This window comes from Ceratotherium simum, chromosome 19, assembly GCF_057802395.1.
Source record: "Ceratotherium simum simum isolate JZ-2026a chromosome 19, ASM5780239v1, whole genome shotgun sequence".
Taxonomy (NCBI): domain Eukaryota; kingdom Metazoa; phylum Chordata; class Mammalia; order Perissodactyla; family Rhinocerotidae; genus Ceratotherium; species Ceratotherium simum.
Genome location: NC_141918.1, coordinates 57291849 through 57319531, shown reverse-complemented (window position 1 = coordinate 57319531; position 27683 = coordinate 57291849). Strand labels below are relative to the sequence as shown.

The following is a 27683-nucleotide window of genomic DNA, read 5'->3' as shown; positions in this document are numbered from 1 at the left end:
GTAATGAGATGGTAAAATATGAAACCAGGAACTAGCTTCAGCATTTTGAGGATGAATATATTTGTTCTTAGCGGATATTCATTATATTTGAAAGGAGATATGAAAAAAAAGTTTTAAGTTTTACTGAAGATGTTTAAGAGTCAACTTTTACTTGCACCATTCCTACATGTGTATTCACTCTGGATATGTGACAAACTTCATAATTAACCTGCAACAAAAGTAGCAAGAGTTCTCACCTATCATCCTGCCACTGATGTTCTTCTGCAACTCCTTGAAAAGAGGACTTAACTGTTTCCTTACTGATTTCAAAGTGTCTTCCAGGAAGTCCGTGAGGCTGGACCACATCTGCAGCTTTGATTCACTGAAGTAGATGGAAGGGGGAGCTCTTTCCCACTGTCGTCCCAGCCAATCACTGAGAACTGAATTGTTTTCTCCTTTTATTATTGCAGATTTTAGCACAGATGAAAGAATTCTACTTCTTGTTTATAGTACAAAAAAACTTAGTTGCATTTGTATTAGGCTTATTATCTTTTCTTATTAGAAGACTAAGCTAAACATTCATAGTCTGCTTTCAAAGGTAAGATTAGAAACTCAAAAAGGATGCAATGAATAATTTCAAATGTCTATCTACTCTTTGATAGAAAAGGTTGACATATTATATTTGAAATCAAAAATTAAATAGCTGCTGAATTTGTGCATCGGGAAGCAGAGTAGGCATCTAAGTAAGAATATACTGTTTTATGTTTACATCCCCAAAATGAAAATACAAGTAAACCCTACTCTGCCTGGTCTCCCCATCATGCCATCCAAAGTCATTCCCCTCGTAGCCAACCCTGTATCTTTCTTACATCATGTCAAGCTGCTCTCTCTCTACAAATATCTCTACATGACTGTGTGGGTGCTTAAGAAAGTTTCTCTCCTTGAAAATCAATTACTGAATGATACAGTGCCATGTTAAATTTGATTTTCTGTCCTGAATGGACAGACTTATTTGATTCCCCTCCCCCCATTTTTATTGATCAATGTGAAAATCTTTATAACATGTTCTTCTAGAAAGTAAAAAGAAGAGAGCGAAAAGGAAAATGAAGGGGAGGACGAGGAGACAGAGTAGGAGAAAAAGAAGGAAACTTGTTCCGTAAAAGACAGCGTCTGTGCCCTGCTATGCTCTGCTGGCCAATTCTTCTCTCCATAGCCACAGATGCTATCATTTGGTGCTGTTGCTGTATAAACTAAAATTAACAAGTGACTTCTGCAACAAAACTCTTAGGTCAATGTGATTTTTGTGGTATCAACATGGAATCTCTTCCCTTACAAGTTTCCCAAGCATGCTGACTTTTCCAGTCTTGAAAGACCCTTGGTGTTTGGTATTAGAGACTACATCACTCCAAGCCCTGTTTGACAGGAGGTGAGGAAACCATCAGTTATTGTAGCAAAGCAATTGGGTTCTCTTGCTGGTCAGCCAATGTTACATTTTGATCCAATATTTGCAGCCTTAGTATCTAAATGAAACTTTGCTTCCAGGTGTATTTTATCTTTGTTTCTCCTCTCAGATAATGCTACTGAAATGGAACTTGAGTAAGCCTCCGCACCATCTCCTTAAAACTACAATTCATTTTTTCAAATGAAACCATATTGGTCATATTTTACTAAGAAAAATTATTCTTTGCACTTATTATTTCTCTAGATTAGCAACTATAAATCTTTGTTTAACTGTTAAAGACGAAGTTTTCAACAAAGTTTTTGCAAATGATGGTTTGAAGCAAATATGTACAATGAATAATCCCATCCTAAGCAAATAACTGAGTGACAAGAAATGACATAGTTGGGAAGTGATGGCATTCCTTCAGAGAAGAAATGGAAGACAGTAAATGACATCAGCCAGAATCAATATTACTAGCTGTGCTTTGTCTTTTGGTGATCCAGGAGTTGGTGGACATTATTGAGCATGGTCAGCCCCCATACACACTTACTGTGTTGGTAGGAGCCAGTTGCAATCCCAGTGGGGGCGGTAAACAACGTGCCGCTGAGTCGAGACAGCTGTGAGAGAAACTCCGTCCCTGCCTCTGCACAGTCAAGAACACTCTCGTTAGTTGACTCACAGGATTTGCCATGGAACAGTGAGGTGCTACTCAGGAGCACTCAGAAACTGGTCAAGAAAGGCCACGACCAGTTCTCATCTTCAACTCAAATACCTCACGGAACAGCCTGTCAGACTTCACAGCCCACCCTAAGAAGTCAAACACTGATTGATGAGGACTGAACAACAGGGTGGAGGACGAGAGCGTGAAGTCTGACCTGGTGCTTATCTTCAAATGTGGAATCCTTGGGCTAAACAGAGAAAAGTCTACATATATTTTCTAAAATAGTCTGACTCTAAGGGGAAGTCTCCTTGTAAGAGGATAGATTTCAAAGTGTTAAACACAGGTTAGAACACAATGGTCAAAATTTGGCATTAATTTCACCCCTTCTTCAGTGATCCTGCATAGAGACTGAATCTTTGAATTCAGCCTGTAGATTGAATTACTTAGAATGAAACTAATATATTGGAAAATATATTTTAATTCTTTGGGGTCCAAGAATAAATAATTACTCCAAACTGCTTCAGTTGCTTGGAACTAGATGGCAGCAGCTGAAATGTTGGGAGGTCTCTCATTGGTGTCTGATGTTTTCATTGACAAATAGATCAATGAAATCAAGTAGAGAGTCCAAAAGTGTACCCACAGATATATAGTCAATTGATTTCAACAAAGATGCAAATGAAATCCATCAGGAAAAGGATAGTCTTTATGAGGAATGGTGCTGGAACAATTAGATATCTATATATTAAAAGAAAAAAAAAGAACCTTAACCCATATCTCTCATTCTATTAAAAAAAAAAAAATCAAATGGATCACAAACCTAAATGAGAAACTTAAGACTACAAATAATTTAGAAGAAAACATAGGAAAAATTTTTGTTACCTTTGGTTACGTAAAGAATTTTAGATTTAGATTAATGACACCAAAAATTTAGATATGACACCAAAAGCATGATTTATAAAAGAAAAAATTGACACATTTGACTTTATCAAAATTAAGAATTTGTCTTCAAAAGGAACTGTTCAGAGAAGGAAAAGATGTCATAGACTAGGAGAAAATATTTGCAAATCACTTTTCCACAATCCACTTTTCCAAGATCTCTCAATAAGAAAACAATTTAATTTTTTAAATGAGCAAAAGATTTGAACAGACACATCATCAAGGAAGACAAATGAATGGCAAATAAGCACATGAAAAGATGCTCAGCATCATTGGTCATTAGGAAAATGCAAATTAAAACCCCAATGAGATAGCACCACACACCCATTCAAATGGCTAAAATTAAGACGACTAGACCATGTCAAGTGTTGGAGTGTTGGGCAACTGCACTTCTCGTATACTCCCAGTGGAAAAGTAAAATGGTACAACCACTTTGGAAAACAGTTTGGTTGGTTTTTAACAAGTTAAACGTACACTTACTATATGACCCAGCCATTCCACTCCTAGGTATTTACCCAAGAGAAATATGTTCACGGCAGCTTGATTTGTAAAAACCAGAAACTGGAAAGATTTCAACTATCTATCAACAAGTGAATGAATAAACAAACTGTGGTATATCTGTACAATGCAATAATTCCCAGCAATAAATGAGCCATTGACACAAGCAGCAAATGGATGAATCTAAAATAATTATTCTGAGTGAAAGAAGCCTGACAAAAAGGAATGCATACTGTATGGTTCCATTTATAGAAACTTCTATAAAACACAAACTAATAAACTGTGAAAGACAGCAGAGCAGTAGTCGCCTCAGGCTGGGGGTGTGGAGAAGCAGGATTGAGAAATTACAAAGTGGCATGAGGAGACTTTTGAGGGTGATGAATATGTTCATTATCTTGATAGTTTTATGGTTTCAGAGGGTATGAATACACATATGTCAAAATTTATGAAATTGCACACTTTTAATATGTACAGTTTATTTTACGTCAATTACATCTTAATAAAGCTGTTTAAAATTTTTTAAATAATGCCGAAAAAAAGATGGGTATTCGGTTTTTGGCTAACGCAGTAACTGGGTGAATGACGATATCTTAACCGAGGAATCCTGGAGAAGGGGTAGGTTTGGTGCTGGGGAGGCAGTCAAGAGTTTGTTTTAGATGTGTTAACTTTGAGATGCCTATTAGACATGCAAACTCAACATCCATAAGAAGATGTCAAAGAGGAGCTAGATACGAGTCTGCAGCTCAGAGATTTCAGAGCTGAAGATATGAATTTGGGAGTCTTCAGAAGATAGACTGAATTTAGAGTCATGGGAATAGATGAGACTGCCTATAGGAAGAGCGAAGTCATGGAAAAGGAGAGAGCCCAGGATCACACCACAGGTACATTTTAGGGTCTCGCCAAAGAGAAGGAGCTAGCAAAGGAGACTGAGAAGAAGAGGCCACTGAGGTAGGAGAAAAACAAGGAATGTGTGGTATTAGGGAAACCAAGAGAAGAACCCCATTTGATATTTATGCCATTAAAATAAAGTTAGGTCAATAAGAACAATTGTATTACTTTTTCCAACAGTCTTCATCTGCTTTCGTGCACGCATGTGCAGATGGTTGTGTTTTAACCAGCACTGGGGTTTAGCCAAGGTGAGTTGGGATTTAGCCAGGAGAAAGACAAAGAAGTTCAGATTCTTTGCAAAAGAGTAATGATAATGATGGACCATTAAATCCAAGTTTAACAAGGAAGAAACCAAGGATAAAGGCATGATGATAGTGAAAAAGTAGGAGTGTGTGGACTGGAGGTCTTCAGGGAAGAATTGCTGATGTGGGAATACTTGAGTATGTACAGGATTTGGAAGTGGTACTCAGACAGCAAAGTGCCTGAGATCAAGAGGCCAGAGGTGATGCAGCTACTGGGGGCAGGCTCAGGAGTGACGCTGAGGTGGTCTGGACTGAGCAGTCAGGGTCTGCCGGCTGGACGAGTATCTTGATGGCTCACCCAGGGGGAAACTGCACTGGACGAGAATTTCAGGGATGGATTTAGGGCCCAGAGTGATGGCGGGAAATCTATTGTTTGAGTGCCATTAAGTTTCACTTGAGACAGTTTTTATGTCACTAAACCCATTGTTCTGTCCCTTTTGCCCTTATTCTCTCTGCCTTGCAGGATTTTACTTCCTATATCCTTTTAATACTTTACTTCCTATATCCTTTTTTTTCTTCTAATCCAGTTAAGAAATTTGCTTTGCTCTCATTATAAAAGTAATACTAGTTCATTACAGAAAACAGAGGCAAATAAAAGAGATAAAAGAAAGGGAAAATAACAGAAGGGAAGAAAACGTACTTATCATCCTATCCAACTACTGTTATCACCACCAGCACCCTCCCCACACAGATGCAGGTTTTAAACACTGGGATCACACCATCCATATTCTCTGTAACCTGCTCTTTTAAAACTAATTTCAAAAGTAGAAAATTTGAAAAACACATCTAGAGATAGATGCTCTTAATATTTCGCTATATTTCCTCCTACATTTTTCTACATGTATTTTCTAAGTAATTGAGATTATATAATTGTAATAACTGTGTAAAAATATTTTTTACACTAATTTGTATTTCCTTTTCTTTTAAACCCCATCCCATCCTTCTGTTTTTTCCTTTCCCCTGGTTGAAGCCCACCAGGGGCATGCTTTGCATGTATTGAATTGTCCAGAGAAATTTGAGGATTAAGAAGAACTTTAAAACTCACAGTTCCCTAAGGAACAGGTAATAAGAAACAATTTGAGAAAATTTAATTTCACATTCCCTCACCCCTGCTCTGCTTGGTGAAAAAAACATAGCCCATGAATGCAGAGTTTTTATTTAACAGATATCTAAAAAGTGAATTTGACTTAATGTTTCTGAAGTTTCCCTTCAGGTACTGAAATCAACTTTGAATTACAGTGGCTGATATTAGACAGGCAGGCACTTAAAATTATATCAGCAAGCACACTCATCTTACTTCACCGTCTTTAATATTCTAATATTCCTTAAGTATTTATATTATTATTTATTTTTATTATTTAAGTATTTATGCTATTTTGATATTCACAAGTGTTCTAAGGTAAGGTACTGTTATCCTAACTTTCATATGAGGAAAGGGAGGTCCACACACTTTCCTGAGGCCACCCAGCTGAAGTGGTACCAGGAAGATTCAAACCCAAGGTCCCGGGTCACTGAGTTCATGCTTGCTCATTCTGGGTCTGGCACACAGCAGGAAGAGTCTTCTCAGATTGACTGAGAAGATTCAGTGGTTTCTGTGCTGGTCAGGCACTTTCCTCTGTATTGTGCAAGCTAATTTTACAGTGTTTTCCAGAAAGAAATAGAAACAATGTTCCTGGCTGGCTCTTGCCACTAGTGACTTTATTTCTGGAGGGAAAGGTTACTCTGACCACTAACCCCAACCCTTTTCCCCCTAAATACCTGAGTATACGAGGTATACAGAGAAAAAAGAAATAGAGAGTAAATATGACTGAATCCTTTAAAATGAGGGCATTTCACAAATTCACAACATATCATCATAAAGTAGGCATGACCTTTCAAAACTGACCTGATGCTCCGAGTGGTACGAAGAGGTCCACATGACCCCCTTCTTCTTCAGGGGCCACATAGCTTCCTAATTTCTCCCAGAAGTCTCTCACCTCAGGCCTCAATAAATTTTTAATACCAATTTTGTAGCCTGAGGAAAAAATCAAGATGTCATCTTAGTTTGTAATAGTCTCATGAACAGAAACTCTCAGCAGTTTGTGAAAGTGCAACCACAATCCACATGCCAACATCTGCTCCTAAGACCAAGATCTGCAGGGCACCTTCGCCTCAGCGCTGCACCACGTGAGGGCCACAGAAGGTACCCGGAGACTCTGTCGGACATGGCACGGCCTCCCTCGTGTTCTGGGTTTACTGGACACCATGCACTCGGGGTGAGGACGTGTCTCTGCCTCCACTGTGCAGCGGTGCCAGTCACCAGGCTCGAGGCAGGTTTAGGGTGGGTCGCCAGTCAAGTCCTGGGACTTGGCAACCACATTTCAAAATAAAAATGTTTCCCACAACTGTTTTTTTTTTTTTTTGATTAAAAAATAAGTCATCAGAGCAGAAGTAAGGCTCCCAGAAATGGTGAACATCACTGTCACTCTCACTTCCTGGGAATTCCGTGCGACAATTCAGCTAATCTGCCTGTCTGGACCCATTTCTAAAGAAGTCCTGGAGACTCTGCATTCCTAAGCCCCAGGAATAAAATGAAAACTAAGTCAGGCACAAGAATCCCGACAGTTCACTCCTTCACATTGAGAGGTCTAGATACAGAATGGAAGGACCTCTTCAGGTGACTGGAGTAAGGGTTCCATTTTGTTGTTGGTTTTAAGGCAAAAGCTTTTTGAAAAACACCACAATTATACAAAAGGAAACTAGTTTTCTGAGGTATTTTGTTATTGTTACCATTGATTTACAAAAAGAAAACAAGGAAAAGGCAGAGTTTGGAAACGTTTCTATCTGGAGAACAAAAGTCTGAGATCAGGAAACCCTAACGGGCTCGTCTGCTCCATGTGAGATGAACCCACCGTGACGGATAAACTTGCAGTTGGTACCTCTCCACCATTTAGAGAAGGGCTACCATGCAACTCATCATAAATTTAAATCCCAAATAGTAGCTGTGCTTTACTTTTTGGGGATATATAAAATAGAATGTGGAACACAACTTGCTCCAGGCACAGATAAACTAAACAAGAAAGGCCAAAAGTAAGGTAAAACTAAACCGAAAACAGTTCATTTTTACTAATAATAAAATTCACTAAAACTATTCCAAGAATGCTGAGTTCCAGCCACAGAGGAGCAGTCTGATGGGTGATTCAGGTACTCACTCTGCCATTTCGTGGGTCCCTTGCCAGCTGGATCCTTAACCATCTTATTCCCTCTCTTCCCTCACCCCACAAAGATAGAAGATTTCATGTTAGTAAAACTTAAAACCTTCTATTTTAGGTAAAAGCAAGGAAGGATGCAAGTTATAGTATGAAGAAGAACAGCAACTGAAAGTTTACTTCTGAAACCTTCATCATCTCCTTCCCCCAAGAAAGAGTAACCATTGACATTTTATCTTTATTTTATTTTTTCTGGTGAGGAAGATTGTCCCTGAGCTAACATCTGTGGCAAGCTTTCTCTATTTTGTATGTGGGACACTGCCACAGTATGGCTTGATGAGCAGTGCACAGGTCCACGCCTGGATCCGAACCAGAGAACCCCAGGCCACTGAAGTGGAGTGCACGAACTTAACCACTATGCCACAGGGCTGGCCCCATCATTGACATTTTTAAAACATGGGCCATAACAAGTTAATGATGTCAGCCAAACCTTTCCTTTGAGGTATAAGTGATTTGGAAGTATGATGAATGTTGTTAGCGCACACCAATGTATAGATCTTGGTATGTGCTGCTGTTAAAACAGCTTCACTTTCATCAACCTTAAAAACTTTTGTGCATCTAAGGACATAATCAAAAGACTGAAGGGCAGCCTATAAAATGGGAGAAAATATTTGAAAATAATATATCTTATAAGAGATTAATATCTAGACTAGATAAAGAATATCTACAACTCAATAACAAAAAACCAAATACCCAATTAAAAAATGGGCAAAGAACTTCATAACATTTCTCTAAAGAAGATTTACAAATTGCCAATAAGCACAGGAAAAGATGCTCAACATCACTACTCATCAGAGAAATGCAAATCAAAGCCATAATGGATATCACCTCACACCCATTAGGATGGCCACTGTCAAAACAAACCAAACAAAAACAGAAAATCACAAGTGCTGGCGAGGACCTGGAGAAATTGGAACCCTTGTGCTATGTTGGTGGGATTGTAAAATGGTATAGCTGCTATGGAAAATAATATGGAGGTTCCTCAAAAAATTAAAAACAGAACTACCATACGACCCAGCAATTCCACTTCCAGGTACATAGCAAAAGGAATTGAAAGCAGGATCTCAGAGAGATATTTGCACACTCATGTTCATAACAGCACTGTTCACAATAGCCAAGAAGTGGAAGCAACCTAAATGCCCATTAAAGAACGAATGGATAAACAAAATGTGGTCTATACATACAATGGAATATTATTCAGTCTTTAAAAAGGAAGGAAATCCTGTCATATACTACAGCATTGATGAACTTTAAGGGCATTATAAGCGAAGTAAGCCAGTCACAAAAAGTCAAATGCTGTATGATTCCACTTATATGAGGTATCTAAAGTAGTCAAATTCACGGCCGGCCCCGTGGCTTAGTGGTTAAGTGCGCGCGCTCCGCTGCTGGCGGCCCGGGTTCGGATCCCGGGCACGCACCGACGGACTGCTTCTCCGGCCATGCTGAGGCCGCATCCCACATACAGCAACTAGAAGAATGTGCAGCTATGACATACAACTATCTACTGGGGCTTTGGGGGAAAAAAATAAATAAATAAAATTATAAAGTAGTCAAATTCATAGGAACAGAAAACAGAATGGCAGTTCCTAGGGGCTGGGGGGAGGGGAAAAGAGGAAGTTGTTGTTTAATGGCATGATGGTTAATTTTATGTGTCAACTTGACTGGCCCATGGGCACCCAGATACTAGGTCAAATACGATTCAGGGTGTGTCTGAGAGGATGTTTTGCAATGAGATTAACATTTGAATAGGTAGAGTCAGTAAAGCAGATTGCCCTCCCAATATGGGTGGGCCTCACCCAATCAGTTGAAGCTTAACTAGAACAAAAAGGCTGACCTTCCCTTGAATAAGAGGGAACTCCTCCTGCCTGACTGCTTTGAGCTAGGATATCAACCTTCTTAGCAAATTGGAGCTTAAATAGTACTCTGAATGTCATACATGTGGACAAACACTACATCAATGCAAACTTGGTTGTTTTTTCCAATCCCCAGTCTTACCTTGGAGTAAATTGATTTCTCTGCTGTCTCCATCGCTGAATACTCCCAGACTCTGTGCCTTCCGCCCATCCAGAGCTTTCTCTATGAGATAAAGCAGGCTCTCCAAGGTCAGGCCGCTGTGCTCATATACCACGGAGATGATCCCCGCCCGCACACTGTCCACCACCACCTAGAAAACGAAATCAAAGCTGCAGAAGCTGAAGCCATCGTTTGAGAATATTTATTAACAAAATTAACACAACAGAGACGTGACCCTCTGTGATTTTTAAAGACCATTGTTTGTTCAGAAATTATAGAAGGAAGAAGATAAGCTTTCCCCTTCATTGGTTTCTTTTTAAATTATTTTATTTCTTTTCTAATTATAAGAGGAGAAAATTAAGTACACTTGTAACTCAGTCACTCAGAAATGAATACTATTAACACGTTAGGTTATTTTCTTCCAGTCTCTTCATCTTTATACACATTCACGCACAGAGACATATATACAACTTTTAAAAAATAATAAAATGGAGATCATACGATTTTGCAATGGACTTCTTAAATAGATTTAAAGTTTTCCTCTTAATTATGAATTTTTGAATTATCGATACTGATTGATAAATATTTCCCATTTAAATAAATATTAAAACCACTGTTCTTTCAATTCAACAACCAAATCAACTTTTCATTGTAATAAAGTTAATTCATTAGCAGCAGATAGGTTGGAAACTCATTGATGTCACTGATTTTTCCCAAAACCTCATGCCACTGTCTGGAGGTCACAGTTCAACTAAACGCCCACCACATTCGTAATCAGATAAGTGACTATGGCATAACCTCATGTAAAGAAGACGAATGAGAGAACGGACTTATTTTACACCAGTTTATTCACCCGCATGCTGTCACAAGTATCCTCTGTGCCCAGCAGGATGTATCTACACACCAGGAGAACTACCTGTGGCCCACAAGGAAATCAAAACCCTGATCTTGCTTTCATGTGGATCCCCTAAGCTAGCCGATTGTAAATTATTAGAGTCAATTCCTAGACGCCCAGAAAGAGAAGTGATTTCGTATCTTGAAAGCAATCATTTTGTTACAAATAGGAATTTTTTTGAAAACTTTCTAAGTAGGCCAATGAATTTAACCTACTGACTGTCAACCCTGTGTGTGTATGAATGCATATATATGTACACATATATACACACACCTATAAAATACATGCTTCCTATGTCCTCTTTGTGCTTCCTTTATCTTTCTTATCATTTATATTATAATTAAAACATAAAATTTATTATACAAAGAACATATTTTAATTTAATGGTGCCCTCATTAAACAGATCACAAAATAGGATTTCCGACCTTCTTCTTTTGAGAGATGGTGGTTACATGATATTATTAAATTCCTTGGCCATTCCAAAGAAGTTGTAAAATACTTCTTAATCACCTTGCTCTTTTTTCAATTAAGTGCAACAAATTCAATTCAATAAGAATTTTAAATAAGATTTTTAAAACTGTTTTGGGTCTGTAAATTTCCACCTAGATCAGACCATGTTCCTTTTAGATGAATCATTTTCATATACACGGTGGCCAGAAGACGGCCACACATCCTCTAGTGTCGATGAAAAAACCCAATTCAGAGATAAACCAACACACGCACAGATAGAACTGTTTGGTGGTTACCAGGAGCTAGTGGGGTGGGGGGGTGGGCACAAGGGGTGGAGGGATGCACTTATAGGGTGACTGATAAACAATAATGTACAACAAAATTTCAAAATTAAAAAAAAAGTGGAAAAAGAAAAATCAGTGATGTTGTAACGTAGGTTATTTAGATAACCTTAAAGCAATTAAAATCTGAACGTGGTTGGTCCAAATCGGGTAAATTTAAGAAAAACCTTTACAAAAGTTATTTGTTCATACTAATCAGACTCATCAGGTAATTTTTCACCTATTTGTTGAATAAATATTTAATAATTAAAAAAAAAAAAAACCCGATTCAGGAAGAGCGGGCCCCTAACACACTCGTACCTCATACGCAGGGATCCGAGATGATATTAATATGAAGTGTAGCTGGGAGGCATATGAAGAGCTGTCATCATTTTTATAAACTCCTCGCCAATTTTTCTTTGATAGTAAAGGGTAGGAGTGGCTTCCAGAAACATTGCTTCTAAAGGGGAATAAGTGAAGTTTTAATTTTCTCTGAATTTGATTTGATACGTGAGCACCAGTTATACTATCCAGGGCACGTGGCCTCAGGGCCTGTCTCCTCCTGTGGTTTTCGGGGATAGCAGCAAGGGGGGCTCCCCAGCAGGGGGCCAAAGCTGTCCTCTGGCCTCTCCTCCACATTCGTGGGACACCGGAAGGGTCTCCTGGAACTGACTTAGCTTTTGTTGGGCACTTAAAATGAGTGTAGTGACATACCTAGGGGTTCAGAACAACATTTTAAAAGGGAGTAGCTGAGAAATTTTTAATTTCCTAAATTGTCTGGGCCTCACAGCTTTCTGAGTGATGTCTCCATGCTCCCCAAAGCCGCCCCTAACCTACATTACCATCTGGCTACGCTTATTCCATAAAACACGTTTCTGGAAAAATGTTATTTTTGCTCAATATCTTTATACAGAAAATGAACTACCTCCACAATATAACCTCTTTGCAGGGTTAAGAATATTTGAAACATAAATTTTGAGAGTTATATATTTCCCTCTTCAGAAAGCACGTTAAAGACCACTGTTCTTGCAGACTAAGGAATTATTTCTATTGATATTTCATAGGGTATGAGCCATATAACTATAGAAGACCCTGCATGTTTGCTAAGTTATTCTAGAATGAATTCTTGGTATCGTGGCATGGTCTTGAGCCTTCAGGAGACGGAGGTTTACTTACCGCTTGGGCAAAGCTTCTAAGGATGACAGAACAAGCTGTTTCTCCACAGCCTCCTGCAATCCCACTTGACCCCTGGCAGTCTGGGAGAGACGTGGCTGGCATTTGGATTTTAACAGTTCCGAGCAGCACGTTCCACTCGCCCACGGGGGTCGCAATTTGAATAACTCCTCTGAAAACAAAAGAAGTAGGCTTGGCTCCCAGCCACACGACAGAGATAAAGCATCTAAAATCTAGCTGGACCAGGGCAGTACTCCAAATGGCAGTAATTACAGCCATTTTTACAGATTCTGTTTGATTTCTTATCCTCTCAGCATTGTGGCCACAAGTCCCCAGTCGTCTCAGATCGAGAAACAAAACTCAGAGTACGAGCACCTCTTTCCTGTGGAAACTGGTTAACCAACTGATGGGCTCCACAGCCGTTTCTGCCCTTCCTGGCTGCAGGTGACTTCCCAGGCCCTCACAGAGGTGAGTCAGCGGAAAAGCAGGCAGGAGAACTCAACCGGTCTCGGTGATTCCTTCACACACCGTGCAGATCAAAGGCTTAGCCAAAAACGTGTGGTCCCTGCTCCCTTTCCACTGTTTTTAATGCCATTCTTCCTGCTCCCTCCCCATTTTCATTTCTCCTCCTTTTCACCAATTCTTCTGAACTGTCCTGAGCCTATTTATTTGCTGTTGCCTGTGTTGGTACTTTTCTCTTCTCCTCGTCTTTGGTCTTATAAACTGAGGGGAACTAGGACAGCAATGGAGGCACTGATATTGACCTTATATAGTTCATCTGAAATCCTTTTGTTTTTCTTAATTAACTCAAAATATATAGTGAAGAAAAAAAGAGTTTTTCCTCAACATACTTCAGAGAATGCCACCCACACGCTATTGCAGAAAGACAGCGCTATCTTCTCTGTGGGAATCTGTATGTAAATCCATGTTTCTATAATACTTGGATAAGATACAAAGTTTTAAAATGCCACTCACTCTTACGTAGTGCAATTTTCTCCCAAATTACTTTCCTTAGGCGCCTTTCTCTTTGTCTCTCCTGCAGCTCCTCCTCTTCTGTTTTGGGTTCATTCAGGGTCCCATAAATGGCAGCAGCTTCTCTAGGTGTCAGCCAATCTAAGTTGGACACACAAGCAATGTAGTGGTGCTTCCAAGCCCCGTACTCATTACCTGCTGGAGTGTAGGGCAGAAACCATCCAAACTTAGTGCATTTGGGCATCCATAAGCAATCCTTCAGAAAGAGAAATGAAAAAGATGCATTGTAAAAATTTTCTAAGGACAGTTTCTAGTAACGTTTTCAGGTACACAGATGACTTTTATTACTACATTGACATTTCTAGTGCTGTTGATCTAAACCTAACTCTGAGAAATAAGAAGCATACCTTACCCCACAGGAAAAATACTCTTTGATGAACATACATAGAACATACATATATATATGTTAGTTATCTTTGTACACTTATCCAGTGCTCCCACAGCATCTGGTTACTTTAACCCTAGATTCTGAGAATTCTGCTTCTAGCAATGGTGTAGTAGTTTGTTTTGGACCAACCCTCCCACTGGGAACAACTTTGAACCACGTGATATTGCCAATATGCAACCAGTTTTGATATATGAAAACAGCAAATTTCGGGCCGGCTCCGTGGCTTAGTGGTTAAGTGTGCGCGCTCTGATGCTGGCGGCCCGGGTTCGGATCCCGGGGGCGCCCCGAGGCACCACTTCTCCGTCCAACGTGAGGCCGAGTCCCACGTACAGCAACTAGAAGGATGTGAACCTATGACATACAACTATCTACTGGGGCTTTGGGGGGAAAAAACTGAATAAATAAAATCTTTAAAAAAAAAAAAAAAAAAAAGAAAACAGCAAATTTCATGTGGTTTAATCTAATCAAATATCTAGACAAAATATAAAACATTTATTTGATGGCATTATAGAGCTACAATACAACAAGGACTGTGCAACCAAGACCCCAGCGAGCAGGGAAATCCAGAGAGGTGAGCCTGATATTTGGCATCACTTTTCACTTCAAGGCAGGTGACAGTTCCAAAGTAAAGTTCAGGCTGAGAAGCAGAGCAGAAAGTTATGGCTGAAAGACAGAGAAGCAATAAAGAATTTTAGGAGTCCCAAAGGGAAGAGAAGAAACACATTTAAACTCAGGGCCCAGTAAGCGGAAAGCCGTATTCATCACACCAGGCTTTCAGTTGAGACTCTTTCCAGGTAAAGATAAGGAATTAGACAAACTATCACAAAGCCTGAAGTGAGGTTTGAAATATCTCATTCTCTGATTAGATTTAAGTGATCTATTTCTAGCCTAACCAAACACCAGAAGCAACAGCAAATTCTCTCTGCAGGAAGGTCACATCATCCAGAGACTCAGATTACGGCATCAGTTTTTGTGCTGAATATCTGGTACTCAATCCAAAACACCAGGCACGCAAAAAGACAAGAATTGTTTGTTTCTTCTTTTGTGTTTTAGTAAATAGAGAGAGACTATCAGGAGATCCAGACGCTGTAATTATCAGGCATGAACTTTAAAAAAAAGTCTATAATTAATATAACTAAGAAATTAAATGGCTAGGTGAAGAATTTTGTCAAAATAATCAAATCAACATTCTAGAACTGAAAAATACAGTAACTGAAATTTAAAACTCAATGGACCAGTTTAAGATCAAATTAGAATCTAGCTAAAGAGATAATTAGTCAACTGAAAGATAGGCCAGAAGGAAAATCCAGACTGAAATCCTAAAGACCTAGGATGGAAAAGACACAGAAGAGAATATGAAACTTACAGGACATGGTGAGTCAGCCTAACATGTAAGTGCTGGGATCCCGGAAGAGAGCGAGTAGGGCAGAAGCAACATAGAAAGAGACAGCATCTGAGAACTCTTCAAAATTGATAAAAGATATTAAATCTCAGATTCAAAAATCACTGCAAAGCACAAAACAGGATAAATACACATACACACACACCTCTAGGTATTGAGATAGGTAGTTAGGTAGACATGAGTGGGGGATCATAGTTGGAGACCTTGCTACATCAATGGAGCATCTTACTGGCATCCAGACATGAGCAGAGGAATCACAGCGGGAGACCTCGCTACATCAAAGAAGAGTCTTGCAGGCATCCCATAAGACACAGATAAAGAGGAACTAAGACCCACCTGGTGCCGCCACCAGAGTCTGAGACCTTCAACCACGAGGATAAAGATAATGAGTGCTCAGACAGCACAAAGCCTTCTGCTCTACACCCCTAGAGGACATGACCTTTCTTTAATTTACATACAAATTCCATATGCATGAGCCCCCCCCTTCCATGGGGATGACTGCCATGACAGTTCCGGAGGTTCCCCTAGAAGGTCAAGAACTCCCCCTCCCGAAGTGTGGGTGGAGGAAAGACCATTATTGGCGGATAACGAGATAATGCTAATTCCCTCTAAACAGCCCAAATAAAAATAAAACTAGCCCAAGACTCGGGGCAGATGCGTTCTCCGGCACTGCCTGCTCCTCTCTTTGAATGTATCTGACCTTTCCTCTAATAAACCTTTGCTTGCTTGCTGCTGCCATTGTGTCATGTCTGAATTCCTCTCTTAACGCTAAGAACCTGAGAGATCAGACGGTTATAGTATATCATAATAAAATTGTGGAAAACCAAAAAACAGAGGGAAAAAATCCTAAAAGCAACTACAGAAAATAGAAATATTACCTTTAAAGGAACAAGAATAAAACTTCCTACTTCTCAAAAAAAAAAAAGTTATGGAAGCCAGAGAACATGGAAAATTGTGCAAGTTCTATAAAAAATTAACTGTCAACCTAGAGTTCAAATTCCCAGTGAAAATATCTTTCAAATACGAAGGTGAAATAAAGACATTTTCAGAAAAAACTAAGGGAATTTGTCAGCAGCAAGCGACACTAAGAGAAATATTAAAGAGAATTCAGAAGGAAAATGATCTGAAATGGAAACTCAGAGCTGCAGGAAGGTAGGAACAGCAACAGAAAAGTAAATGTGGTTACTCATAAATAAACATCAACTATATAAAACAATAGTAATAAAGTCTGGTGAGGTTAATACATATGTAAATATTTAAATGTGTTTGGGTATTGTTTATATGTGTGTGTGTGTGTATAAAATTAAAATATTTGACAACAAAAGCATAGAAACTGAGCGAGGTGCCGATGGAGTTAAAGGTTCCAAGCTCCTTGCACCATCTCAGAAGTGGAAAAATAGCCCCATCTCTATGCAGCCATGAAAGAGCTGCAGAAGAATTTATAATCAAAAATCTAAGAAATATGTAAGTTCTCCAAAAGAAGACAAGGAGAGAAATAAAATATAAAACACATGGAACAAACAAAAAACAAACAGTGAAACGGTGGACTTAAGCCCAAATATATCAGTATGTACATAAATGTAAACAGACTAAATTACCCTAGCTAAAAGTCAAAGACTGCTGAAGGTTAAAAAACCAGCACCACTACTGTCTTCTGTTTGCAAGACATATTCCTTAAATATAAGGACACAGAAAGGTTGAAAGTAAAAAGATGGAAACAGTACACGCACACACTGAGTGTGGCATCTGAGATGCTATAACCCAGGGCTTGCCACAGGGCCTCCGCAGACAGCGAGGTGTTCTCTGAGATCAGAGTCTCAACACAAGCCCACCCTGGAAAGTGTGCACAAGTTGAAGAAGCAAATTATTGACTTGTGTTTAAAGTATGTCTACCATTACATTTTATTAAATCTTTAAAAAGGAAATGAGGAGACAAACAGGACAGAGGCAGAATTAATGGCAGAGGATGCTGGAGATGTGGATTTACATTCTTCAACAGAGGGTTCGACAAGAGGGTCAGTTGACTCGGTGGTTGTAAGGCAGTTTTCGAGGTGAGTGATCATGGATAAAATATCATATAAAAACCAAAGCTTAAATAATTTTTCATGAAAAAAATAGACTTCTTCAGGCAAGATAAAATGTTTTCTAAATAATTGAGTATAATTATTTAAAGATTATTAAAATCATATGAATTATTAGAATAGTATATATCCCCTTACTTACAAAATAAATTACTGTATTTAACTTATGCCCATTTCTTCTCTTAAGGATAAGTTAATTATGGTTCAGACGCCCTCAGTTACTATTTTCAGGGAAGGAAGCTGCCCCAGCTGACTTCATTACAGACCACAGCTGTATCTGGGCCCTATTACGAGGACACGACAAGCAACAAACCTGTTCCGTTAAGAACTTCCAGGGCCAGCTGACTTGTGCAGCTGCACACAAATCTTTCGGACTCAGAAAGGAAAAGATATACAGAGACAAGAAGCGTGGTAACACTGTGGAGAAGTCCACTTTGGCTACTTGCATCCTTTCTGAAAACCAGTCTTGGACAAACCTAAAAAGAAAGATACAGAAATTGAGTTCAGAACACTAATATCTAAAATTGACTAAAAATCCAATATAAATATTTGTCATTGTTCTTTCTCTAATGTTCGACCTAAAAAAAATAATTAAATCCTAAATGACATAAGACTAGATTTTTAAAAATACTATATCCACTTGCAATGATCCATTCTAAAGAGGAAGATGAATAACAAAAGTATCTAAAATCCACAGAAAAAAAATCTGAAATAAACCTAGTTTTTTAAGCTATAAATGTTTTTTTTTTCTTTTCCTTTACCCCAAATTCAATAAATCAGCAAGTCCTGGGAGCTCTACCTCCAAAACGTATCCCCAAATCCAGTCCCTTCTCTCCATCTCCCCTGCTGGCCCTCTGGTCCGAGGCACCTCCGCCTCTCTCCTGCACAACTGCAGCCGCCTCCCAACTTTGTCCCTGCTTCCTCCCCAGGCTCCCTACAGCCCATTCTCCACGCGGCAGCTCAATCGGTTTCTTTCAAAGGCAAATTAGATAATGTCACTCGTGCAAGTAAAACCGTACAATGACTTCCCAACGCAATTAGAGGAAAAACCCATGGCTGTCTCACACTCAGTGGTGAAATATTAAAGGCCTCCCCTAACATCAAGAACAAAGTAAGAGGGCCGGCCCCGTGGCTTAGCGGTTAAGTGCGCGTGCTCCACTGCTGGCGGCCCGGGTTCGGATCCCGGGCGCGCACCAACGCACCGCTTCTCCGGCCACGCTGAGGCCGCGTCCCACATACAGCAACTAGAAGGATGTGCAACTATGACGTACAACTATCTACTGGGGCTTTGAGGGAAAAATAAATAAATAAATAAAATTAAAAAAAAAAAAAAAAAGAACAAAGTAAGAATGTCCACTCTCACGACTTCAAGTTAGCATGTACTGGAGGTCCTAGCCAGTTCAACAAGACAAGGAAAAAAATACAAGGCACACATATGGGGGAGGAAGCAGTAAAACTGTCTCAATTCATGTAGCATGTACATAGAATCTACAAAACAACCATGGAATGTACAAAATAACCACTTAAATTGTTGAAGTTATTAGTATAAAATTGTTGATAATTTTCTTTCATTAAGATTGGCTCTGAACTAACATCTGTTGCCAATCCTCCTCTTTTTGCTGAGGGAGATTAGCCCTAGCTAACATCTGTGCCCATCGTCCTCTATTTTTGTATGTGGGACGCCATCAAGCATGGCTTGACAAGCGGTGCATATGTCTGTACCTGGGATCTGAACCTGTGAACCCTGGGCTACCGAAGCGCACGAACTTAACCACTATGCCACTGGGCCAGTCCCTCCTTTATTATTTTTCTAAGGTTAATAGGATCTATAGCAATATCCCCTTTTTCATCCCTGATATTGATAATTTGTGTTTTCTCTCTTTTTTCCTTGGTTACTCTTGCTAGGAGTTTATCAAGTTTATTACTATTTTCAAAAAAAGAGCTTTTATTTCTATAAATTTTCCCTATTGTTTGTCCATTTTCTATTTTATTGATTTTTCACTCTTTATCATTTCTTTCCTTCTGCTTACTTTAGGTGTTATTTGCTATTTTTTTTTCTAGTTTCTTAAGGTGTAAATTTAGATCACTAATTTTGAAGCCTTTTTACTTTTCTAATATAAGCACTTAATGATCTATTTCCCTTTCGGCTGTGCTTTACCTGCATCCCTCATGCTTGAATACATTGTGTTTCATCACCATTCAGTTTGAAATATTGTCTAATTTCCCTTGTGATTTCTTCTTTGACCACAGGTTATTTATAAGTGAGTTAATTTCCAAATATTTGGGGATAATCCAGATATTTTTATTAATCTCAAATTTTATTGCACTGTTGTTAAAGATATATTTAATAAGATTTCAACATTTTCAAATGTATCTTGTCTTATTTTGCAGACCAGGAAATGATCTATCATAGTGAATGTCATTTTGCCCATAAAAAGAACATATATTTGGAAGTTGGTGGGTTTAGTTTTCTACAAATATTAGGTCAAGTTGAGAAGATTGCTCAGCTCTTCTAAAGAACATTGCAATAGTATAGTCCTCGCCATCCTTTGTGTTCCTGTTGTCACGTATACTGCATCTACTTACGTTATAAAGCCCATAATACATTGCTCTTGCTTTAAACAGTCATATGTTTTTAAAATAACTTTTTTTTGAGGAAGATTGGCACTGCACTAACATCTGTTGCCAATCTTCCACTTTTTCTTTTTTCTCCCCAAAACCACAGTGCATAGTTGTATATCATAGTTGTAGAGTTGTAGCTCTTCTATGCGGGACACCGCCTCAGCATGGCTTGATGAGCGGTGAGTAGGTCCTCGCCCAGGATCTGAACCGGCGAACCCCGGGCCACCACAGCAGAATGCATAAACTTAACTGCTATGCCACTGGGCCGGCCCCATACTTTTTTTTTTAATTTTATGTTTTCCCACATATTTACCATTTCCTGTCCTCATTTCTGCCTATAAATCCAAGTTTCCATAGGTATCAATTTCCTTAGCCTGAAGAACTTCCTTTAGCATTTCTTTACTGCAAGTATTCTGACAACAAATTTTGTCAGTTTCCTTTTACCTGAAAATGTCTTTATTTCATCTTAATATTTGTGGTACTATTATGACCCCATTAATCAGTTTCAATAATTATCACCTCACAGCCCATCCAGTATCTGCTATTCCTTCTTCTTCTTCCCTCACTCCCATATTATTTTAAAGCAAATCCAGGACATAATATCATTTCATCCATAAATATTTCAGTGTGTATCACTAAACAATAAGAACATTAAAAAAAAACATATAATACTATCATCACGCCTAAACAAATTCAACAATAACTTTATAATGTGACATCCATCAAGAAAACGTCTTACGTTGCATTGCACGCCACCTAAGCACAGATGGATCTTGAACAAATAATCTACGGTTTCACCAAAGTGGTCATCTGAGGGGCTATACAGGCCTTAGACCAAAGAGACATTTCATGGCCCATGAAAGACGCACTGCTGGCCCTGCGGCCACCAACTACAAAAAAAAGATACCTAATACGTGATTGTCGTCTTTAGATATTATCAATAGACATGTGCTACAGTCCCAAGCCACCAGATAGGTGGCCGTATTTGAATAAGAATCGCTAGAACAAGAAAGTCTGGAAGCAATCCAGGTATCAGTAAATCAAACTCTTCCTGGAACCTCTAATATCCTCCAAACTCAGCAGAATTAGAATTTGTGCCCAATCTCACAGCTGATTGGAAACTTTGGCAATAAGAACCCACCAGAACTCACTATCCTTGGGCCAGTGAGACTACAGAACTTTTTCTCACTAAGTGGCCACTGCTGCCCTGTTACTGGGTCCTACTGGACACAGACTTACTCACTGAAAGAAAAGTCATGACTCTGAACAGATTTCTTCCTGCAGTGGTTCTTCTCTGACCTAAATTCCCATAGGGTCATAGGGTCAAGCCTCATAGGGTGGGTCAAGCCTCAGAAAGTTCCAATGTGAAATGAAAACAGCACCTCCAGTTAGGGACAAAAAGACCTTGGTTACCTTCATGAACAGGCTGCTGAGCACCCATTAGACACAGAGACAATCTTGACCACAAACTTACCAAACTGCTGGCTTAACTGGAGCTTCATCTACAAGTCTGGGGATAAGGAAAAATTCTACCTTGCAACACAACACCAACTAATACACGTGGAAGGAATTAAGAAATTAGAAAATCAGCTATCATAGTAATAATTGCTTCAGATAAGATTCATCAATGATGATAAAACTCGTGGGCAAAAGTTCGATGAGGAACAGGATATTTATAGATCCAAATACTTTTTAATTAATTTAAAGACTTTTTAATTACTTATTAATTAATAAGCACAGAATACTTAATAATTAACCATCTTCACCAAGTGGTAAAGCCAACATCACGAGCAACGGTGTGTCCCCAGGACGATCCACTGAGAAGAACAGAATCACTTCTGTGGTGTTCCTGCCAAGAACGTATAACCTGAATGTAATCTTGAGGAAATCTCAGCCAACCACAAACTAAACGTCATTCAACAAAGTAGCAGAGTTGTACTGTTCAAAAGTGTCAGGTAAGAAAAGACGAGGAAACACTTGAGGAATTGCTCCACATCAAACGTGGATATAGAGACATGAAAACTAAACACAGTAGGTGACCTGTGTTGGATTCTGCACTGAGAAGGAAAGGACGATTACAACGGCATTGTTGGAACAGTCAAAATATTGGTGGAGTCTGCGGGTCGGATGGCAGTGCTGTATCAATGCTGACTTCCTGATATTGGAGGATATACTCTGATTTTTCAGCAGAGTCCTTGTTTTTTAGGAAACACATACTGAAATGCTTAAAGTCAGTGGGAAATCACGTTTACAACTTACTCTCCAACGACTCAAAAGAATAAGACAAAAATGGTAAAGTGTTAACAGTTGAGGAATCCAGGTAAAAAGTATAAAGGAATCACTTGTACTAGTTTTGCAACTTTTCTGTAAGTTAAAAATTATCGCAGGGCGGGCCCCGTGGCTTAGCAGTTAAGTGCGCGCGCTCCGATGCTGGCGGCCAGGGTTCGGATCCACGGCACGCACTGACACACCACTTCTCCGGCCATGCTGAGGCCGCGTCCCACGTACATCAACTAGAAGGATGTGCAACTATGACAAACAACTATCTACTGGGGCTTTGGGGGAAATAAATAAATAAATAAATAAATACATAAAAATTGTAAAAACAGAAAAAAAAATTATTGCAAAATAATTTTTTTTTTAAAGAAGAGGCAACTTGCTTCAATTCCAAGGTTTAATGATTGCCTATTATTTTGTGTGTTTCTACTCCTCTGGCTTTAAGTGACTGCTCTTTCTTGATCCTTGTCCAGGCAGCCTTGTCACAACCCAAGACAAAACAGAGTGGCTTAAAATGAACCTGTTGGCATGCCAGCCTGGGGAAAGTGTGTGTGTGCATGTGCGTCTGTCGTGTAAGCAGGAGGGCAAAGGATGGAGCTGTGCATGTACTGGCAGACTGTAGTATCCACATACAGAAGTGTCACTTGAGGATCTTCTCAGTATCGAAAGAAATTAACATTTAAGCTGAACGAGTCTGGGACAACACGGAGAACAGTTAATCCCAATGGATCACTGACTAATCCTCACTGTGCGGTAGGCTTCATAATCATTTCACTGGCCCTTGAGAGACAATTTGCTCCCATTTGGAATAAGAAAACAGATCAACAAAATAAGATGCAACACAGAAATGTTTTCAGCCTCCTTTTCAAAGACAAGTCTCAGTATCTTCGGAGTTTTCGTCTCTATTCCCCTTCCCACCCACAGCGTCTACTGTTCCATCTCAGCGGAGCAAGGGGAGAACTGAGTCTGAGTTATTTTTCCTTTCTTTCTTTTTTTTTTTTTTTTGAGGAAGATCAGCCCTGAGCTAACATTCGTGCTAATCTTCCTCTTTTTGCTGAGGAAGACCGGCTCTGAGCTAACATCTATTGCCAATCCTCCTCCTTTTTTTTTTGGTCCCAAAGCCCCAGTAGATAGTTGTATGTCATAGTTGCACATCCCTCTAGTTGCTGTATGTGGGACGTGGCCTCAGCATGGCCGGAGAAGCAGTGGGTCGGTGCGCGCCCGGGATCCAAACCCCGGGCTGCCAGGAGCGGAGCGCGTGCACTTAACCGCTAAGCCACCGGGACGGCCCCTGAGTTACTTTTAAAGTAAACCTCAATTATACATGTTTAATATTTGTTCCTAGTCTAGTCTACAAGGACACACTTAAGAATAATGAATCTTAAGCAAGACGGAAAGAAAATGCTTCAGTCACATAAAAAAAATCAGTATATGAGCAGCAGAGGGTAGTTTGCAGTAATGACATTGTAGCTAATTGCATTTTAGTTAATGCTGCAAAGTAAGAAATCTGTGAAGAGAAATAACAACACGTAAGGAGACAATGAACAAAATGTGCTTTGCTCATTTATTGTGTCAAAGATGGCTTCATTTAAATAATTCATGATAACGATTTGCAGTGTGTTACTAAATGTACAACGTGTACTTTGCAAAAAGAACAAGGCTTAGTAATACGGGACTTGAATCTAATTCTCTGCTCTTAAATTTCTGATAAGAAGTAGAAAGAAGCTGCCAAAATAGTAATGACAATGACTAGAACAACAGCTTGGGGAGGTGGCCTGGGAGAGGTGAGTGGAATTGGCAGAGGTCCCTGTTTTCCAGCTGCTTAGGTAGCACCTCTTAGTCTGTGCGGTAGCTTTGCAAACGCTCTACGGCATGGTAAGGGTCTGTAGCAGGTGGGTTTCCATGTGGATGCCAATGTCACACGAATACTGACTGGGTTTGGGGTATAAAGAAAGTGGAGAACCATGTGCTAAAGTCTTCAGTGAACGAGACAGCAAAGCCAGGTGTGGGTAAACCATAATGAGGGGTGATAGAAGAGTTTTTTAAAAAAGAGTTTAAAATAATTTGTATATCTGATTCATAGTTACACAGAAGCACATCAGCATAAGACATCAGGTTATATCTGGGTGGTGGGACTATGGGTGATTCGTATTTTCCTCTTTTTGTTTATCCACATTTTCCAACGCATCTACAAAAGCCTGGTGTTACTACTGAGGAGACAAAGGAGGCCTGAGGCGTTCAAACACATCGTCCCATCCAGGTGGAACACTCTTCCCAGGTCTTTGCTCATCCAACTCCTACTTGTCCTTCAGACTCCAGCCCACGTGTCCGGTCCCCAGGGAAGGCTGCCGAGGTCCCTATTACTTTTCCTCTCTTACTTAGCACAGTCATAGCTATTTATTTGATATCAGTTGGGCTGGCCAAGCCTGCCTTGGATTGTGGAAAATAGAGGACAATGCGTGCACACAGACTTGTTGTTGTTATGTAACTGCAGTATAACTTCCCGTGTGTGAGTCCTATTATTACAAAACTTGTGGCCAGTGAAGCAATATGGTGCCAAGAAAGGAGCAAGAAATTTTATCTGGAACCAGCATTGCCAATCTAAGTCATGTGGCTAGGAAAAAGCTATTTTTGCAACAAAATAGGTAACCGCATAAGATAACAATAGTGGATTTTGCTTTGGGGTACTGCCAGAATCCCCCCATCTTCCCAACAGGCTGACCATTCCTGCTGCCCAAACACTTCGCCATGGAGGCTGCCTACCCTCACCAAGTGCGACCTTGGGAGGACCCGCCTCCCACCCTCTGCTGGGACCTGCGTCCTTTCCACTTGACGTGCACCGCAGTGTGATCTAAGCACCACTTCTGTTACGTCCTTGCTGACCCTCAACTCAGTCCTTTGGACTAGTTTTGGACTAGCTCCCCACTGAAAGTCTTCTCCTTGCACTGGACTGTGAACCCCACAAAAGAAGGTACGGTGGCTGCCTTGTCTGTGCTGTGTCCCCACACCTGGTGTGGTGCTTGTAACTTGGTAGGGGCTAAATAAATATGTGTAAACTAGAATAAAGAATGAAGAAATAATAAAAGTTGAAAAACATAAAGAGAAAATCAATGCTGGTATTTATTTCCTGTTCATTATAACAAATTACCACTAACTTAGTGGCTGAAAGCAGCACAGATTTATTGTCGGAGTTCTGGGGTCAGAAGTCTGAAATCAGTTCCCATGGGCTGCAGTCGAGGTGTTGGCAGGGCTGGTTCCTTCTGGAGGCTCTGAGGGGAGAATCTGCTCCTGGCCTTTTTCAGGTTCTAGCAGCTGCCTGTATGCCTTGGCTCATGGACCCTGCCTCCATCTGAAAGCCAGCAGCATGGGATCCTCAGATGTCTCTGCCTCTTCCACTGCTTCTATCACCACATCCTCTTCTCTCCTGACTCTGATGTCTCCTGCATCCCTTGTGAGGACTATTGTGGTTACGCTGAGCCCCAGTTATGCAGGAGAACCTCCCTATCTCAAGATCCTTAATCACATCTGCACAGTCCCTTTGCCATATAAGCTAACACTCACAGGTTCTGGGATTAGGGTGTGGACATATTTGGGGGCCGTTATTCAGTCCGCCACATGCTCTAACTTCTGAGACATGGAAAATACCCCAAAATATTTATAGTGGTGCTATGTTTTACTGTCAAATATCCCATGAGAAGCAAGGACATTCCCCTTTTCCTATTTTATGACAAGTTTTATTCTACTAAAATATGAACCTCGGAGGGCAGGAGTCTTCTACACTCTGTTTAGTGTTGAATCCTGTGCACCCAGAGCTGTGCTTGGTACCTAGCAGGCACCCAGGAAATGTTTGTTAAATGCTGGATGAATAGACTTTAGCTTTCAGAACCATCGTTTACTTCCCCTTCTTTAGGTAAAATATCCCCAATTTCTATTTGATGGTCCATGTGGTTCTATAGAACCTCCAAAAAGCACATGATTAAGCCTAGTGCCATCCACATGGGTCAGTCCCCTGGCCACAGCAGTTAGCAGAAGTTTAGGGCGGGGACCTAAACTAGTCCAACCAGAGTGAAGCTGAAACAAAGAACCTCTTTTTGCTTCTGGACACAACTGAGGAAATGTAATCGTGAAGCCACGACTGCAGAAAGCAGAGAAGAGGGACAGAAAAAAACAAGCCACCGGTTTTATTACTGAACCTCTGGATCAAGCATCAACTGCAGCCAAACCCACCTCTGGATTTTTCAATTATATAAGAGCAAAGTGTTTCCTTTGTTATTTGTGTCAAGTTTAGGTTACTCACAATGAAGCATTCAAAAACCACTCAGCAGCAGCACAAGGGGATGATGGGAGAGGCACCTGCAGAACCTGAACAAACAGTTTTGTTCTGTGGCATTGAGAACAGGAGGGAGGGCACTCGGGTGGTCTGTGTCCTGCCCTCAAGGAGGAATGGAGTCAAGAGGTGGGAGGAGTCTTCAGTCCCCCAGCCCTCGTGTCTTACACCTTGCTGGGTACCAATCACCCTGGGAACTTAACCAAAACAGCTTCCTCAGCCCCACCCCAGGTGTGTTGACCCAAAATCTCCATGGGTGAGGCTCACAGTCCGTGTTTTCACAAACCAGGTGATTCGAGGGCCCACCCTTCTCGACACCCTGCAGGTAGAAGAGAAGCCTGGCAGATCCTGATCTTGTTGAACGTGTGTGCGTTGGTCTTAGGAGGATGGATAACTCCTTTTTGAAGCCCTGAATTAATTAAAACTTTGACTCTGCATGAGGGTCTGAAGGGCTCTGAATGCTTTTTGTTTTTCCAAATCTAGCTGGTTCTCAGCTAGATTCTGGAGAGTTGATGTGACCGGGGAAGTGAAGACCAGATAAATGGACTATTACGGACCGTTTTTAAACCTCTGTGTCTTCCTTTCAGTTTTCTTACACAATAATGACAACAGGGCAGCTCCAGGGTTAGTGAATTCAAGGACTATCCACATTTTCACCGTGCCTACTCAACAGTTTGCTTTTGGTCCTCAGGCTTGTCCCCTGAGGTGGTTCCCAAATAACTCACCACATGTGCACAGATCCTCACACAA

The 27683-nt window shown here is 40.2% G+C and overlaps 1 protein-coding gene across 8 annotated transcripts in view; it reads right to left on the bottom strand.

Annotated features, from left to right (window-relative positions):
* ECT2L (epithelial cell transforming 2 like) overlaps window positions 1-27683 on the bottom strand; it is a 71265-nt gene that overhangs the window by 28915 nt on the left and 14667 nt on the right. For 6 of the 8 annotated variants that reach the window (XM_004422366.3, XM_087444189.1, XM_087444187.1 and 3 more), the window contains exons 2-9: window positions 18021-18183; window positions 13780-14032; window positions 12808-12976; window positions 11953-12091; window positions 9949-10117; window positions 6591-6719; window positions 1971-2063; window positions 237-419 (exon numbers count right to left, since the gene is read on the bottom strand). In XM_004422366.3, coding sequence (XP_004422423.3) covers window positions 237-419; window positions 1971-2063; window positions 6591-6719; window positions 9949-10117; window positions 11953-12091; window positions 12808-12976; window positions 13780-14032; window positions 18021-18155 — 1270 coding nt within the window. In that variant the 5' untranslated portion in view covers window positions 18156-18183. The remainder of the gene's footprint in view (window positions 1-236; window positions 420-1970; window positions 2064-6590; window positions 6720-9948; window positions 10118-11952; window positions 12092-12807; window positions 12977-13779; window positions 14033-18020; window positions 18184-27683) is intronic. The other 2 variants (XM_087444191.1, XM_087444190.1) reach the window with 2 other exon arrangements.